The sequence below is a fragment of the Ranitomeya imitator genome, chromosome 6 (genome assembly GCF_032444005.1).
Source record: "Ranitomeya imitator isolate aRanImi1 chromosome 6, aRanImi1.pri, whole genome shotgun sequence".
NCBI classification, from domain to species: Eukaryota; Metazoa; Chordata; class Amphibia; order Anura; family Dendrobatidae; genus Ranitomeya; species Ranitomeya imitator.
The window spans coordinates 381522676-381541269 of record NC_091287.1 but is presented as its reverse complement, the minus strand read 5'-3'; the positions used below and the strand labels follow the sequence as shown (position 1 = coordinate 381541269).

General features: G+C 43.0%; 1 protein-coding gene across 1 annotated transcript in view; it reads right to left on the bottom strand.

Annotated features, from left to right (window-relative positions):
* Positions 1-897: 897 nt before the first annotated feature.
* The window catches only part of LOC138642704 (acetyl-coenzyme A synthetase, cytoplasmic-like), a 69479-nt gene continuing 51782 nt past the window's right edge, over positions 898-18594 (bottom strand). The window contains exons 16-18 of the mRNA XM_069731059.1: positions 6829-7005; positions 6255-6329; positions 898-3630 (exon numbers count right to left, since the gene is read on the bottom strand). Of these exons, the coding sequence (XP_069587160.1) occupies positions 3503-3630; positions 6255-6329; positions 6829-7005 (380 nt within the window). The 3' untranslated portion in view covers positions 898-3502. The remainder of the gene's footprint in view (positions 3631-6254; positions 6330-6828; positions 7006-18594) is intronic.

Below are 18594 nucleotides of genomic sequence, written 5' to 3'. Positions count from 1 at the left end.
CATACACTTTATGCAGTTATTAGCCCTCTGTGTCTGTACTGCTACATACTTAGGCAGTTAACTGGTTCATGCAGCTTTACATGAACACCTGAGCCTTACACTATGGCTGGTCCGAATAACTAAAGCAATTGTTACCATCCACCTCTCGTGACTCCCCTTTTCCTCATAGTTTGTAAGCTTGTGAGCAGGGCCCTCAGTCATCTTGGTATCTATTTTGAACTGTGATTTCTGTTATGCTGTAATGTCTATTGTCTGTACAAGTCCCCTCTATAATTTGTAAAGCGCTGCGGAATATGTTGGCGCTATATAAATAAAATTATTATTATATAGGAGATGGGAGTGGCTAACACATTGTCAGAGGAGCTTTTGCTGCATGGCTGGAGGTTGTTGGTGGTTTTTGGAGAAGGTGGTTGGTGGATTTATCCATCACTGTTGCTTAGTTTTGAGTGTGGGTCATAATTCGCTTTCTTCTCCTACTGGTTTAACCCCATCTTCCACTCCCCATGCATTCCTCTGTTATATGTGTGAGTATTGCCTTGTGAGTCTGGTTGGTGTACTACAGTAAATTACTACTTCCCTGGGTTGGAAAAGGGTACAGACTGAGGGCGGATTCAGAAGCTAAGGCAAGTTACATGGCCCCGGCATTTTCACCATCAGAAGTAATCCGGAGAGCAGGGCGAGCTAGGGTGCCCCCTAGTGTTAGGGGCAGGGAAGGAGCTCCAGGTCCCGGGACACCAGACAGTCGTAACAATTGCCTTGTGTAAACAAGCTATGTGCTGCCAAAAACAATATGATCATTCTATGCAGAGATCATTCCAACAATTGTTCAGAGCATATAGAATATTGAACGGCCAGTCTAAACAGAACTAGTATAAAATGGAAGAATTTACGCTACAGTATTTTTATGTACACAGTATTTATTTCCCAAGAACAGGTTTGTAAACACAGTATTACAATAAAATCATAAAAAGACATCAAAATTTCAATAACGGATAAAAAGTCCCTTTCTTACATTGCAGGCCACGTAATTTACAGGTCACCCATATATGCTACATACAGAAGGTCAATAGTAAATACAAAACGTACAAGAAGAAAACCAATCAAATAATTTAAGAATGAATCATCTGTGCAGTGATGTGACCTGATGAATCATTGGCCGGCAAGAAGGTCATATTGGGTAAGAATAAGAAATCAATATGTACCATCATTCATATCCTTCCGTCTCCCTTACATGTCAGCCGATTAATGAGGGTCCAACTATTATATTATTATTATTATTATTAATAAAATGTTTTGTAAAATTTGTCATAAATGTAACATTCTGTGTTTTGTAAGCTTTTGGTGGAAATGAGAAAAGTGCTGTTAGTCAACCAATACAACCAGCCCAATATATGTGAGTCACTAGAAATAGATTTTCAGCGTATAAACTCTTCATCTGCCATTTACAATGATATTGCCATATAAGTTGTACCACTTGGTAAGCCACGTGTGATTAGTATAGTGTAAGTACAAACCTCTAACGATGTCTCTAAAGGCCCCAATACACATTACCGTACAGTCACTTGCGGATTTCATCAGGACAAACTGACCAGCTAATGTATATGGGGCTTCCCGATTCACTCCCTGACGACAAGAAACCAGCAAGATGGCTCCTCTCGCCCCATAGAGAACACATGCATGCTCAGACAAACGGACCATGCATGTGTGTGTAAGGGGGATCAAGAGATAGCCGTCAGCTGACAGGTAATCATGTGCATGGACAGTTAACTTGTTTTAGCCGGACAGTACCTTTATCTGCAGGTTCACCTAATAACTTACTGATAGATGGGGGCCCAGACGCCGTCACATGCACCAATCAGGAGAACAGGTCATCTTTAGCCACGATGGGGCACTTTTATATCTCTATTACAAAATAGATTGGCAGGTCGTACATCCGACCACTACTCCATTCAGTATGAGGAAACTGGAAAAAGCGGAGTGCCATCCTCGGCAGCCGCACAGGGGGATGAACTGAGCAGCGGTTGAGCGTGTGCGCTAAAGGGGACAGAAGTGCTTCAGTCCGCCGATCGGTGGAGGTCCCAGCTATGGGACGCCCATTAATAAGTTATCACCTATCCTATGTATAGGATATGGAGGGGTTGTCTGGGGAAAACAAGGTAAGAACTGGGCAAGGCTTCCCTATTTCGTCTTGGTGCTTCTTGCTTTCTGGATTTTTCTGCAGGTGAACAGATAACTCGACTTCTTATATTTCTGGTCTGTAAAGACATTTTTATGTGGCAGATTTTACTGAAACGTTCCTCCCATTAATCTGAATGAGGTCATTCCTGCAATTTGTGCATGGATATCACATGAATGGGATATCCGCAGATATTTTTCCAATAGCTCCTCCACCCACAACTAAGGATTAGGAACAGGTTTTGAAAAACTGAATTCAACTACAGCGCAGTTGTTCTCCGAAAAAAAATGGCATTGGCCTTAAAGTCGGACACATATCCACCAGCATTCCTTATGGGTCACTCCTGTGACACAAATACAGCAGAACTAAAAATCGAGAACAAATAAAACATACGGTACTAAGGTTATGAAAAAGGGAAAAATAAAAATAATTTGAACATGAGTGTACAGGATTACAAAAAGTGACCCAATTTCTAGAAACAATCCCTCTCTTACCTATGGGCAGTGTCTAGTATTGCAGCTCATCTCCTTGGCATTGGGCTGTAATGCTAGACACAGCCTATGCACATGAGTGGCGCTGTTTCTTGGGGAAAAAATAAAGGAGACCCCTTATTCTAATCCAGTACAATCCCTTTAAAAATCAGACAATTTCACTGATCAAACATGATTATCAAGAATGCTGAAGAAACTCCTATACAGCCGATGTTACAATAATTCATTGAATCCTTATCTGTAGATTTTCCCTGACCTCTGATATCATTATACAAGTAACACAGGCTATTGGTTATGTTGGATGCACTGGGCACGGTATGACCTATACTGACCTGTCGGCACGATGGATCTGATTTGAAGGTATACCTACAACATGACTGACGCAGGGCAACATAGTAAGAATAGTTACGGTGGCTCGTCACATTATTTTACATTCATTTCATGTACAAAGGTGTATTATATATATTAATTACAATCAGTATTCAGGGCTGGGAGATGGGAGCGAAAAAATAATAAAGTACAGCTCCAGATCAAAAGAAGAAAAGTCTTAGCATGGTCTTTACAAATCACTATAGGATTAGATCACAGGTCTAGGAATCATCAGATTGTTGGATCATCATTTAGAAAGCTCATTAGCCAATCCAGACAGTGAAGCCAGGATCCAATCTCAAGCAATGGGCCATACCAGCCGAAGGAGGCAAATCTGGGCTCTTCTTCACAAATGGATCCCGATATCTCCAGATTTATGTCAAATATACAAACTATAAAGTGTTTTAAGTCCATAAAAAGCATCAGTATAAAAGATTGTCGTGTACAAGACTGTGCTGGAGATCCCTCAAGCGGCTGCTTCACAACGCTGGCTGAACAAGACTTCAACTATACTTGGGTCAGCAAGAGTCGATATGTCCCCCAAATCCTTCTCGTTGCGAGCGATCTGTCTCAGTACTCTCCGCATTATCTTACCTACAAGAACAAAGTATCGTTTTTATTGCGACATACCTGTTAAATGCCATGCTTTCAGTTCTTCATTGACAAAGGGAATCTGTTACCAAATTTCTTTTTTCTACCTAATCTGAGAGCAGCATGATTTAGGTGCAGAGAACATGATTCAAGTGATGTATCACTTACTGGTCTGCTTCGTGTAGTTTTCATAAAATCATTGCTTTATCAGTGGGAAATTATCCCCAGAGGACTAGTAAACCTGCTATCATGTAGTCCAACCCCACCTTCCCCACCGATTTCCAGCTTTCTGTGCACACTGTGCATAGGCAGAAAGCTGCCAACCATGGATTCTACAGATATCAGCTTTCTTCAGGTTCTTCTGGGACCTGTGTGGTGTGAGGAGCTAGGATCTGCTGCTGCGGCCAGATCCTGGTGTCTGTCTATGAACTAGTGTTTTGTTTTCCATGGAGTCGGATTATCGGGTGTCGCCCTGGATTTGTTATTTTGTTGCGGCCTTATTGTAAGTTGAAGAACCTTATCACTGTTTGCCGGAATATTCTCTCAGTTGCAATAAAGGTCTCTTGGATTATTCATCGGTCTGCCGTCCCTGCTTGCTCTGTCGCACACCCAGTCACAAACTGGGGTGTTTGTGACGGGGTAGAACTGGTAGATAAATCAAATTTTATCTGTAAATCTGTAGAACTGGTAGATAAATCAAATTTTAATCAAAACCGCAGCACCCAGTAAAGTAAGCGATACATTGCAGGAACCAGGGTCTCTGCACCTATACAATATGCTGCTCTCAGATTCCATAGCAAAAATCTGGTGACAGATTCCGTTAAGAGGGTATATAAAAGTAGGAAGCAGGTCTGCTTTTTTTTTTCCTCTCCTCACACAGCGCCAACTCTTGGCCATGGTACTGCAGCTCAGATACGTTCACTTGAAATGAACAGAATGAACAACAATTGATTTACACCATGGACGAAAATGGAGCAGTGGTTATGGATCTGAGAATCTCTGTACTGCCCCAAGGAATGCTATGCGGCTATATAAGCAATGGATAATAAATAGCCATACAGATGTGACAAAAGCATGGAAGTGCAATCAGGAGCAATAGATAAGAATGTCATTGAACCAAGACAGATTTATTTATTTAAAGGGAACCTGTCACCCCGTTTTTTCAGATTGAGATAAAAATACTGTTAAATAGGGCCTGCGCTGTGCGTTACAATAGTGTATGTAGTGTACCCTGATTCCCCACCTATCCTGCGAAATACATTACCAAAGTCGCCGTTTTCGCCTGTCAATCAGGCTGGTCAGGTCGGGTGGGCGTGGTCACAGCGCTGTTTCTTCCTCAGCTTTACATTGGTGGCGTAGTGGTGTGCACATGTTGAAGTGACGAATCCACTGCGCGCACGTGAAGAAGCAGCGCGCGATCTGCGCTATTACCCCCTGTCATCGGTGGGGGCGGCCATCTTGCATCTCGGCTTTGGGAAAATGGCTGCCGCGATCTCTTCTGCGCACGCGCGGCATCCCGCGGCCATTTTCCTGAAGCCCCGTGCAGCAGAGCACTCCATCTGCGCACGCGCGGCCCCAGGAAGATGGCCGCCTCCACAGATGACAGGGGGTAATAGCGCAGATCGCGCGCTGCTTCTACACGTGCACGCAGTGGATTCGTCACTTCAACATGCGCACACCACTACGCCACCAACGTAGCTGAGGAAGAAAAGAGCGATGTCACCACGCCCACCTGATCTGACCAGCCTGATTGACAGGCGAAAACGGTGACTTTGGTAATGTATTTTGCAGCATAGGTGGGGAATCAGGGTACACTACATACACTATAGTAACACACAGCTCAGGCCCTATTTAACTGTATTTTTATCTCAATCTGAAAAAACGGGGTGACAGGTTCCCTTTAAAATATTATCGGACTCTTGGAAAAAAAAAAATGAGCATTTGGTTTGTAAGTAACTATTCACCTCCTAAAGTCAGTACTTTGTAGAGCCTCCTTTAGCAGCAATTACAGCTGCAGGTCGCTTTGGAGAAGGTGCACTTCCTGTCACAAAGTTTGTGATTTATGAAGATAATTACTTGCACCAGAAATTTTTAGGGGCTTCATAGGCAAATGGGTGAATACAAATGCACATTCCAATTTTTAGTTATTTGATTCCATAAATTTTATTTATGCCTACATTTTTCTCACTTCATCAACTTAGACTATTTAGTGCTGATGTGTCACGCACAAATGACATCACAAAGATATTACACAGGTTGTAATGTCACAAAAATAAATAAGGCATGGAAAGGGGGGGGGGAGGGTTGAATACTTTTGTAAGCCACTGTGTGTATAGAATATCACTATTATAGTGCAAGAATCAACCAGGAAATTATTAGGAAGTGCGTTATCACACCGGGAAAAGGCAGGTGACCTTTATGTGTCTGACTGCACGGATAATACATAATGTATTGCATCCGATGTTCTACTGGAATTGTTCTTTGTCAGTAATGATTAACTAAACTAATTATTGATTCTTTCTGTCAATTGGTGTGGATCAAAGCAATGTGTTGGAGGCTACTATGTGACTGCACCTATTCCTGCATATTTACAGGTTGCCATTAATCAGAATTATTCACGGGCTCACCTGATCTGGTCTTTGGCAATCCTGGAGCATGCTGTATAAAGTCAGGAGTTGCTATTGGCCCAATTTTCTCCCGAACTGCAAATGGTGACATGAAACAAGTTCTTTATTTACATGGATAACTCAAAATATATCTTTAGAAACACCGCCAAAGTCACAGCACATAAGTTGCATTGGAAAATAAAAATGGACAAAAAAAAAGGAAAAAATGCTCCTGTTATTCTGTGGCACTCTCAGTGGCAACATCAATTACGAAGTAGATTACCAGATGCTAGCTTCTCGTGTCTAGAACAATACAGGACCCTTATACTGTAAAGTTATTACTATATTTCCCTAAGGATGGCACGATTTTAAAGTCTAGTTTAACCTACAAGACTGGACAGGTAGATCATCAGATTTCAGGAAAGTCGGTGTCCAAATGAAGCCAAATAGCCTTTCCTCCTCCTGACCGGCCGCTTTACAGAACACATTATTAAACGTGCAGCTGAACGAACTTGAAATCATAAGATACCAACTATATTAAAGAAAAAGTGAGAAAAATAAAGAACAAATAAGGACAGCTCAGTGAATAACTTACCTTGTTTTTTAAGTTCTTCTGCAATCAGTTCTGTAAACTTCTTCCCGTCTTTTAAGATCACGAAGCAGTAGAGACATTCTCCTTTGACAGTGTGTGGGCGGCTTACCACCGCGGCCTCTACGACTGCAGGGTGCTCCGCTAGGGCAGACTCCACCTCGGCGGTGCTTAACAGATGACCTGCAGGGGAAATACAAGCTCACTACACAGTACAATCGCAGCAGTGTACCCCTATAGCGGCTATGGGGCACTCATATGTCAAAAGATGCATTTCATGTCATTAAAGGGAACTGGTCACCAGAAAAAAACAAAACACTAAGCCATAATAAAGCTCCAATAGAGGCCTTTTTTGAACGTTAGCCTGTGAGGCAACACTGTGAGGCAACACTGAGGCAACACTGTGAGGCAACACTGTGAGGCAACACTGCAAAGATGGATCAAATTGAGTGCTCTGCTGCACGTAGAGAAGCGAACCGCATATGGATGTGTAACCTGCGTCTTAACCCCTTCACCCCGAAGCCTGTTTTCACCTAAGTGACAGGGCCAATTTTTACAATTCTGACCACTGTCACTTTATGAGGTAATAACTCTGAAACGCTTCAACGGATCCTGGCGATTCTGACATTGTTTTCTCGTGACATATTGTACTTCATGATAGTGGTAAAATTTATTTGATATTACCTTCGTTTCTTTGTGAAAAAAACGGAAATTTGGCGAAAATTTTGAAAATTTTGCAATTTTCAAACTTTGAATTTTTATACCCTTGCATTAGAGACTCATATCGCACAAATTAGTTAATAAATAACATTTCCCACATGTCTACTTTACATCAGCAACATTTTGGAACCAATTTTTTTTTCCTTAGGGAGTTATAAGGGTTAAAAGTTAAACAGCGATTTCTCATTTTTTCAACAACTTTTATAAAACCATTTTTTGTAGGGACCACATCATATTTGAAGTCACTTTGAGAGGCTTATAGGATTTAAAATACCCAAAAGTGACACCATTCTAAAAACTATACCCCCCGAGGTACTCAAAACCACATTCAAGAAGTTTATTAACCCTTCAGGTGCTTCACAGGAATTAACGGACTGTGGAAGGAAAAAAATAACATTTAACTTTTTTTTCCACATAATGATCTTTTAGCAACATTTTTTTTATTTTCACAAGGGTAAAAGAAGAAAATGGACCACGAAAGTTGTTGTGCAATTCCTTCTGAATACACTGATACCCCATATGTGGGAGAAAACCACTGTCTGGGCGCACGGCAGGACTCGGAAGGGAAGGAGCGCCGTTTGACTATTTCAAACCAAAATTGGCTGGAATTGAGATCGGACACCATGTCCCGTTTGGAGAGCCCCTGATGTGCCTAAACAGTGGAAAACCGCCACAAGTGACCCCATTTTGGAAACTAGACCCTTCAAGGAACTTATCTAGCTATGTGGTGAGCACTTTGAACCCCCAGGTGCTTCGCAGAAGTTTAGAACGTAGAGGCGTGAAAATAAAAATTCACATTTTTTCCCCAAAAATGATCTTTTAACAACAATTTTTTTATCTTCACAAGTGTAAAAGGAGAAAATGGACCACTAAAGTTGTTGACCAATTTATCCTGAATACACTGATACCCCATATGTGGGGGAAAACCACTGTTTGGGCACACGGCAGGGCTCGGAAGGGAAGGAGCACCTTTTGACTTTTACAAACCAAAATTGGCTGGAATTGAGATCGGACACCATGTCCCGTTTGGAGAGCCCCTGATGTGCCTAAACAGTGGAAAACCGCCACAAGTGACCCCATTTTGGAAACTAGACCCTTCAAGGAACTTATCTAGCTATGTGATGAGCACCGTGAACCTCCAAGTGCCTCACCAAAAATTATAATGATGAGTCGTAAAAAAAAAATAGAACACATTTTTTCCACAAAAATGATCTTTAGCAAGGTTTTTTTTGTTTTCCCAAGGGTTATAGGACAAAATAGAAAGAAAAAAATGTTGTGCAATTTTTCACGAGTACGCCGATACTCCATATGTGGGGAAAAACCACTGTTTGTGCGCATGGCAGAGCTCGGAAGGGAAGGAGCACCATCTGGAATGCAGACTTAGATGGATTGGTCTGCAGGCGTCACGTTGCATTTGCAGAGCCCCTGATGTACCTAAACAGTGGAAATCCTCCACAAGTGACCCCATTTTGAAAACTGGACCTCCCAAGGAATTTATTTAGATATGTGGTGAGCACCGTAAACCTCCAAGTGCCTCACTCCACAAGTGACCCCATTTTGAAAACTGGACCTCCCAAGGAATTTATTTAGATATGTGGTGAGCACCGTAAACCTCCAAGTGCCTCACTCCACAAGTGACCCCATTTTGAAAACTGGACCTCCCAAGGAATTTATTTAGATATGTGGTGAGCACCGTAAACCTCCAAGTGCCTCACTCCACAAGTGACCCCATTTTGAAAACTGGACCTACCAAGGAATTTATTTAGATATGTGGTGAGCACCGTAAACCTCCAAGTGCCTCACTCCACAAGTGACACCATTTTGAAAACTGGACCTACCAAGGAATTTATTTAGATATGTGGTGAGCACCGTAAACCTCCAAGTGCCTCACTCCACAAGTGACCCCATTTTGAAAACTGGACCTACCAAGGAATTTATTTAGATATGTGGTGAGCACCTTAAACCTCCAAGTGCCTCACTCCACAAGTGACCCCATGTTGGAAACTACACAGTGTGTTGTGTCAACAGGGTATAAACTAATTTTTATTAATTTGTGGACGTGTGGTATGCTTTGAAGCAATCCTTAATGCAAAGGCCAGGTTTCTCAGGGCAGGTTTCACAATGGTAAATTGTGTCCTTTCGGATTCCCCTCTTGGAACATACTCTACACCGTTTTTGTGATCGTCCTGTCCTCGCTGTTTGGGGAACCTGTCCTGGGAAATGTTGACCTTGGACAATACGGGCACTATCAGATTCAGAAGTACTGGGACCCTCACCTCCCTGAGTGCCAAACATTAGGGCCTTGATGACTACCTCCTGAAACTGAAGGAAGGTCCCCGTATTGCCTGCAGATCGGGACAGCACAAAAGCATTGTACAGTGCCATCTGTACAATGTGCACGGCCAATTTTTTGTACCATACGTAAGCTTTTCGCATGGCACTGTATGGTTGGAGGACCTGATCTGAGAGATCCACACCCCCCATGTACCGATTGTAATCCAGGATACAATCTGGCTTTGGGACTTGTGTTGTGGTCCCACGAACAGTGACAAGGGTGCTGTTGTCACGGTGTATGGTGGTCAGGATAAGGACATCCCTTTTGTCCTTATACTTGACCACCAGCATGTTGTCGCTGCATTTGGCTCTGCTTTCCCCTTTTCTCAGCGTTTGCCCAATTAGCGGCTTAGGGAGGCCTCGCTGATTTTTTCGCACGGTGCCACATGCAGCTGTACCTCTGGCAGAGAGGGCCTTGAAGAGTGGGATGCTGGTGTAAAAGTTGTCAATATAAAGGTGATAACCCTTATCCAGTAGTGGGTGCAGCAATTCCCACACAATTTTCCCACTCACCCCCAGGATGGGGGGGCATTCAGGGGGGTTAATCTGGGTGTCCTTACCCTCGTAGACCCTAAATCTGTGGGTGTACCCTGAGGTACTCTCGCACAGTTTGTACAGCTTTATTCCGTACCTGGACCTCTTACTGGGCAGGTACTGTCGGAATTTTAGCCTCCCTTTGAAATGAACGAGAGATTCATCAATAGCGATGTCCCTCTGGGGTGTGTATGCCTCAGCAAATTTTCTGCTGAAGAGTTCAACCACTGGACGAATTTTATATAGACGATCAAAGTTTGGATCGTCTCGGGGAGGACACTGCGCATTATCACTGAAATGCAAAAATTTTTGGATCGCTTCAAATCGTGTCCTTTTCATGGCCATGCGGAATACCGGTGTACTGTAGAGAATGTCAGTACTCCAGTATTGCCGAAGCTTTGGCTTTTTGATTAGGCCCATATGCAGCACAATTCCCCAAAATGTCATCATCTCTGCTGCATTTACGGGGGTCCATCTGGCATAAGATGACGTGGGATTTTGGGTAAAAAATTGTTGGGCATACAGGTTCGTCTGGGCCACCATAATATTTATTATTTCATCACTGAAAAAGAATTTGAAGAAGTCAATTTCAGTGAGGCCAGTCGTGTCAAACTGGATTCCTGAGCTGCTGCTGAAATCCGGAATGATGGGCTGAAAATTTTCCGAGGGTGCAATCCATACGGGATCGATTGCTGCAGGAGTTGCCTGGGTCCTACGGCGCCGTGTTAGGGGTCTTTCCTCACCAGATGAGGAGGAGGAGGAGGAATAGAGGAATGTGGGATCTTCCTCACTGGCTGAATCCGTGTCGGACGCAAGGATGGCGTAAGCCTCCTCTGGTGAATAGCGCCTTGTTGACGAATGGGCCATTTTTTTTTTCCCAAACCCTGGGTGTGTGTGTAAGTGGTGCTTTTACACGTGTAATGTGTGGGGCTTGTGTATAGGGTACTCTTTATTAAAACCAATCAGAGAGAAAAAACAAGTAGTGAGAAAAAAAATGTAGAAGAAACAAGAAAAAAAGATGAAAAGAAAAATCAATGTAAAAAAATAAGTTTGTATAAAAAAAAAAAGTATAAATTTACCCTACGCAACTAAATATTTTTTTTACAAAAGAAAAGCGAACGCCACTAACACTGTGACGTACGCTCCCCTAATGCACTAGAGATAATCCGGCGATAGCAGATTTTTTTTATGCACAAGACGCTACCTCCCTACCTATAAAACTCAGTACGATTTTTTTTTCTTCTAAAAGATGATCGGTCGTCACTAACGCTGTGACGCTGGCTACACTAACACGCTACCACTAAACTACTCTGTACAATTTTTTTTTTCTCCAAAAAAAAAAAAAAAAGACCGGTCGTCACGAACGCTGTGACACCAGCTAATCTACGTCTAAGACTACACTGTACTAACTACTATTATATTTTTGTAAAAGAAAAAAAAAAAAAAATCGGACGTTGCTTAGACTGCAATGTCCGCTACACTAACTAAAAAAAAAAAGTCCTGTAGCGCAGTCTCTGATCAGCAGCGATACTGATCAAAGAGCTGCGGACACAGGAAGAGCACGAATGCTCTGCGCGGGACGCCGCGCACAGGAAAAAAAGCGCAAAAAAGTGCGCGAAAAATTGAATTGGAGGGGGGTACTTGAACAGGGATGGAGGGACGTCAAAAAAAAAACAGACGTCGCTTAGACTGCAATGTCCGCTACACTAACTAAAAAAAAAAAGTCCTGTGGCGCAGTCTCTGATCAGCAGCGATACTGATCAGAGCGCTGCGGACACAGGAAGAGCACGAATGCTCTGCGCGGGACGCCGCGCACAGGAAAAAAAGCGCAAAAAAGTGCGCAAAAAATTGAATTGGAGGGGGGTACTTGAACAGGGATGGAGGGACGTCACCAAACACTGACGCCGGCTACGCTACCTTGTTACGTCTAAAACTACACTGTACTAACTACAATTTTTTTTCTAAAAAAAAAAAAAAAAACGGACGTCGCTTAGACTGCAATGTCCGCTACACTAACTAACCTAAAAAAAAAAGTCCTGTGGCGCAGTCTCTGATCAGCAGCGATACTGATCAGAGCGCTGCGGACACAGGAAGAGCACGAATGCTCTGCGCGGGGAAAAAAGCGCAAAAAAAGTGCGCAAAAAATTTCAATTGGAGGGTGGGGGAGGGAGGGGGTACTGGAACAGGGATGGGGGGATGGGAAAGGGGTGGGGGAGGTGCTGCTGCTGCTGTGATCACAGGAGTCACACAGCAGGCAGATGGCAGCAGAGAGCACACAGCACGGAGCACAAGCTGAAGCAGGAGCACAAGCTGGAGGCAGGAGATCCCAGGGAGGATCGCACTGGCCACCAATGGATTCCTTCACTAAGGTGACACAGAGGGGCTTAGACCACCGCTCTGAACGCCAAATCTGAGAGAAAGATGGCGTGCAGGGCGGTGATCGGTATTTTAAATTAACCCCTTTGGCGCTGATTGGCTAGAAGCTATTGTTCAGCCAATCAGCGCCATAGGGGTTAATCAGGTGAGGTGACGTGGCGATCACCCCACCTACAGTGACGGCTGTGATTGGTGCGACGTCACAGAGCATCAATCACAGCCTGTCACATGCTTTTTTTTTTTTTTTTAAACTTTATTGTCACATCGCTGTGATTGGCTGGTCAGAATTGACCAGCCAATCACAGCGATCGCTGATGCGGGGGGGCGGTGCAGGCACCCGGGGCTGCGTGCAGGGATTGTCTGCTGTCAGGAACAGCAGACACCGGAACCCGATCACCGCGCGATGCCGCGCGGTGACCGGAAAATGGCGGCGCCGTACTAGTACTGCGGCTGGCACTTATGCAGTGCCGGCAGCGCAGTACTAGTACGGCGCATGGCGCGAAGGGGTTAATGAAACAGAAGACGAATGAAATTGTCGAAGAACTGCTGATGCAGCCCGACGGAGGGCGGCCAGAGCAAGAGAAACGAATGAAGTAACTGAATCATGTAGAGCATCTAATGCTGCACAACAACGAGCAACACGCAATGCACAGTGATACATATTTCTAAAACAAGAGAACAAGATAGAATACGTGTCCAAAATGTAAGAGCCACTTGACGACGGCAAGTTACATTTGCTGCTAGAGGACTTCTCAATCAAATTGTTGAGACACGTATTGAAGAGCAATATGCTGGCAAACGGACATTTCGATGTCAGTTCTGCCAATCTAAAAATTTCAAAGACGAAATGGCGCAGGACAAAACATTCCCTTCCTGCTGCAAGAGAGGGCGCATCCAATTACATTCCACTTGTATGGATGATCATTTAGTCAAGTTGATGAAAGGAGAGCATCAGCACTCCAATAACTTTATGGCTAATATAAGGCAATACAATAGCTCGCTTGCTTTGGCATCAATGGGAGCACAAGTAGTGCCACCTGCTGAGCATGGGCCATACTGTTTTCGAATTCATGGACAAATTTACCACAGAACTGCCCCATTGAATCCCACTGTGGGTAGTACTCCCCAAGTTTGCCCAGATTTATATCATGGACAGTGAAGAAGCATTAAGTACAAGAAGTCAAGCAAATAAAAAGTGCCTCCCAGCACTGCTATCATCTCTTAGAGAGAAAATGAAAGCAATTAACCCACTCGCAAGAGCCTTCACAATGATGAGGGAATTTGAAATAGAGGAAGAGAGGATTGCTCAATTAGAAAAATCACTATCCACTCGAAATAACAATATCAATTATAACGGACTACAATGATGACCAGAGGAGCTACAATGCACAAAGGTGCAATGAAGTAGCTATAATTTATCAAGATGCAATGGGTGAACCGCCATTTAATAGGGACATCAGAGTTCACCTCAAAAGTGAAAACCAAACTAACAGAAAGTGTGATGCAATGGCACTTCTATTCCCATATGGGGACAGTGGATGGACAATAAATTTGACCCGAAGTGTGCAACATCAAGGAATTGGTGACATTCATCTACCATCCATACCAGTGGATCAAGATCGACAAGGTAAAAAAAAAAAAAAAATCACCCTGTTGCATACTTGCAGTACTATGCATACAGGCTTTCCATTCATGAGGAGTTCAATCCCCTTTCAAATGCTGGGAAGTTGACGCAACAATTTATCGTTGACAGTTACGTCAAAATTGAATCCAACGGGATCGAATATATAAAACAAAATCAAAAGGCATTACGCGTCGACAGTTATGCCGGCGTTATGGATCACATCCATAATGCTGCGTTACACCAAGGGCTAAGAGCTGGGACACCAGTAATTTTACCGTCCACTCATTGGAAGCCCAAGAGCTATGCTGAAAAATTACCAAGACACCATGACAATTGTCGGAAAACCAGATCTTTTTGTTACGATGACCTGTAACCCAAAGTGGAAAGAAATGACTGAAAACGTAGAACCATGGCAAAGGCCAGAGTTCAGACCAGATTTGGTTGCACGAGTATTTAAAATCAAACTCCAAGCCGTGCTTAACGAGATTTTGAAAAAACACATTTTTGGCCGTGAAGTTGCCTATGTGCATGTAATAGAATTTCAAAAGCATGGACTACCACATGCTCACATGCTCTTAATCCTCGGAGAGGAAAATAAACTGAGGGACAAAGAAATAATTGACGAATTGGTCTCTGCTGAAATCTCAAATGAGACAGCAAATCCAAAACTGCATGAGGCAGTGATGAAGCACATGATTCATGGCCCATGTGGTGAAGATCAACCTGGTGCTATATGCATGACAGATGGTCAATGCGCAAACAAATTCCCAAAGGAATTTAATACAGGAGACAAACCCCAATGTTGATGGTTACCCACAGTACCGTCGACGCAATACTGGGAAAACCAGACGAGAAATCGACAATAGATGGGTAGTTCCATACAACCCCTATTTATTACAAGTACAATTGCCATTTTAATGTGGAGATATGTGCTTCAATAAAAAGTGTTAAATATCTTTTCAAACATGTATACCAAGGACATGACTGTGCCAATATCAAGTTTGATACGATAAACTGGAATGAACCAGCCATGTACCTAGATTCTCGGTATATAAGCGCCCCTGAGGGCATGTGGAGAATCAAAAAAAATAAAATGCATGATGATTCACATACCATTAACCCCTTCATGACCTTGGGATTTTTCGTTTTTCCGTGTTCGTTTTTCACTCCCCTCCTTCCCAGAGCCATAACTTTTTTATTTTTCCGTAAATTTGGCCATGTGAGGGCTTATTTTTTTGCGGGACGAGTTGTACTTTTGAACGACATCATTGGTTTTAGCATGTCGTGTACTAGAAAACGGGAAAAAAATTCCAAGTGCGGTGAAATTGCAAAAAAAGTGCAATCCCACACTTGTTTTTTGTTTGGCTTTTTTGCTAGGTTCATTAAATGCTAAAACTGACCTGCCATTATGATTCTCCAGGTCAGTACGAGTTAATAGACACCTAACATGACTAGGTTATTTTTTATCTAAGTGGTGAAAAAAAATTCCAAACTTTGCTAAAAAAAATTAAAAAAAAATTGCGCCATTTTCCGATACTCGTAGCGTCTCCATTTTTTGTGATCTGGGGTCGGTTGAGGGCTTATTTTGCGTGCCGAGCTGGCGTTTTTAATGATAGCATTTTGGTGCAGATACGTTCTTAAGATCACCCGTTATTGCATTTTAATGCAATGTCGCGGCGACCTAAAAAACGTAATTCTGGCGTTTCTAATTTTTTTCTCGCTACGCCGTTCAGCGATCAGGTTAATGCTTTTTTTTAATTGATAGATCGGGCGATTCTGAGCGCGGCGATACCAAATATGTGTAGATTTGATTTTTTTTTTATTGATTTATTTTGATTGGGGCGAAAGGGGGGTGATTTAAACTTTTATATTTTTTTCACATTTTTTGAAACTTTTTTTTTTTTTTTTTTTTTTACTTTTGCCATGCTTCAATAGCCTCCATGGGAGGCTAGAAGCAGGCACAACGCGATCGCCTCTGCTACATAGCAGCGATCTGCTGATCGCTGCTATGTAGCAGAAATGGAGGTGTGCTGTGAGCGCCGACCACAGGGTGGCGCTCACAGCCACCGGTCATCAGTAACCATAGAGGTCTCTAGGACCTCTATGGTTACTGTTTTGAAGCATCGCCGACCCCCGATCATATAACGGGGGTCGGCGATGCGATCATTTCCGGCCGCCCGGCCGGACGCGGTAGTTAAATGCCGCTGTCTGCGTTTGACAGCGGCATTTAACTAGTTAATAGGTGCGGGCAGATCGCGCTTCTGCCCGCGCCTATTACGGGCACATGTCAGCTGTTCAAAACAGCTGACATGTCCCGGCTTTGATGCGGGCTCACCGCGGAGCCCTGCATCAAAGCAGGGGATCTGACCTCGGACGTACTATCCCGTCCGAGGTCAGATAGGGGTTAAAAGGCTTGCTGTTCACCTTGAAAACATGCAGCAAGTGTTTTTCGACGATGCGAATGTGGATATGGTTATTTCGGACTCAATAGCCTCTACTCTGCAGGCTTATTTTGAGCTAAACAGAGATGAAGCTTTGGCCCGTCAGTATTTGTCCAGTGAAATCCCTGAACACCATGTCTGGGATAAAAATGCTGTACCAGAAAGATGGAAAAAACGACTGGCTCAATTTGGGAAAACAATTGCCCAAATGTATACAGTCTCTAACAGATGGTGAGCTGTATTACCCAAGACTCCATTTACTTCACGTAAGAGGAGCAAAGTCTTATACTGACTTAAGGACTGTCAATGGAGTCGTACATGACACATATAAAAATGCATGCATTGATCTTCATCTTTTGGAAGACTATTCCCAATGGGAAGACGGTATAACGGATGCAATCGCTTTCCAAATGCCCTACCAACTTCGCAAATTATTTGCTATAATTTGTGTATATGGGAAACCAGCTAAACCATTGGCATTATGGCAAAAATATAAAACTGAATTTATGGAGGATTACACCAGGCAGTATACTCCAGAAATTGCTGAGCAACTGGCTTTCCGCGAAATTAATGAAGTGCTCTTAAGCAATAAAAAGTCCTGTGCTGACTATGGATTGCCAACTCCAGTAAATGTTCCAGATGGAATACTGGACCATCTGAATTATGCTGTAATAAAACAGGAGGCTGAGCAATTGAAAGCTATGCTTAATGAAGCTCAGAAATCAGCTTTCGATGCAATTATGCAAGCAGTCAATGCTGCATCACAGCCAGATGACACTAGCTCACACTGTTTTTTTCTGGACGGCCCAGGAGGCAGTGGGAAGACATTTTTGTACAACGGCTTGCACAAGACACTACAAGCTGAAAAAAAAGTTATTTGCTCAGTAGGCTCCTCTGGATTGGCAGCTACATTACTACAAAACTGTAGCACCTTCAATTTCAAGTCTGGCCTTGGAATTACAACAAATGAGACCACAGTGTCAAAAATTAAGTCAACCTCACTTCAAGCAAAGGAGCTTAGGGAGTCATCTGTCGTTATTTGGGACGAAGTAACAATGACTCCCTGTTTTAATATGAACGCTGTAGATAATTTGTGCCAAGACATATGTTGGGAAAAAAAAGACTATTTGGTGGAAAAGTTTTCATAAACGCTGGTGACTTTCGTCAAACCCTACCAATAGTGGAAGGTGGAAAAAGAGCCCAAATTGTACACCATTAAATACTCAAAATCCTGGAATCAGTTTTCACGGTTCCAGTTACAACAGAATACGAGAACGTCTCAGGACGAAGTTGAGTACAACTCATAGTTACTGAAACTTGGCAATGGAGAGTTGTCAAATGTATATGGTCTACCAGAAGACAATTGAAATCCCACATTCTTTTATTGAAGAGGGTAATTTAATTACGGCTATTTTTGGCGACTCAATTGAGATTACCGATGCAACGGTAGAAGCAATTGCCAATAAAGCAATTCTTACGCCATTGAATGATGACGTTCACACCTTGAATGACAAAATTCTTAGTCAAGTTCAAGGTGAATGCTCAACATATCGCTCCGTCGACATAATTGCGGAAGAGGAGGGTGTGATTCTCACAGATTACCCTGTAGAGTTTCTTAACTCTTTGAATCCCACTGGGATGCCTCCTCATGCACTAAAGCTGAAACCAGGAGCTGTAATTATGCTCCTGCGTAATCTTAACAGAAAGCGTGGCCTTTGTAATGGTACAAGGCTTTATGTGAAA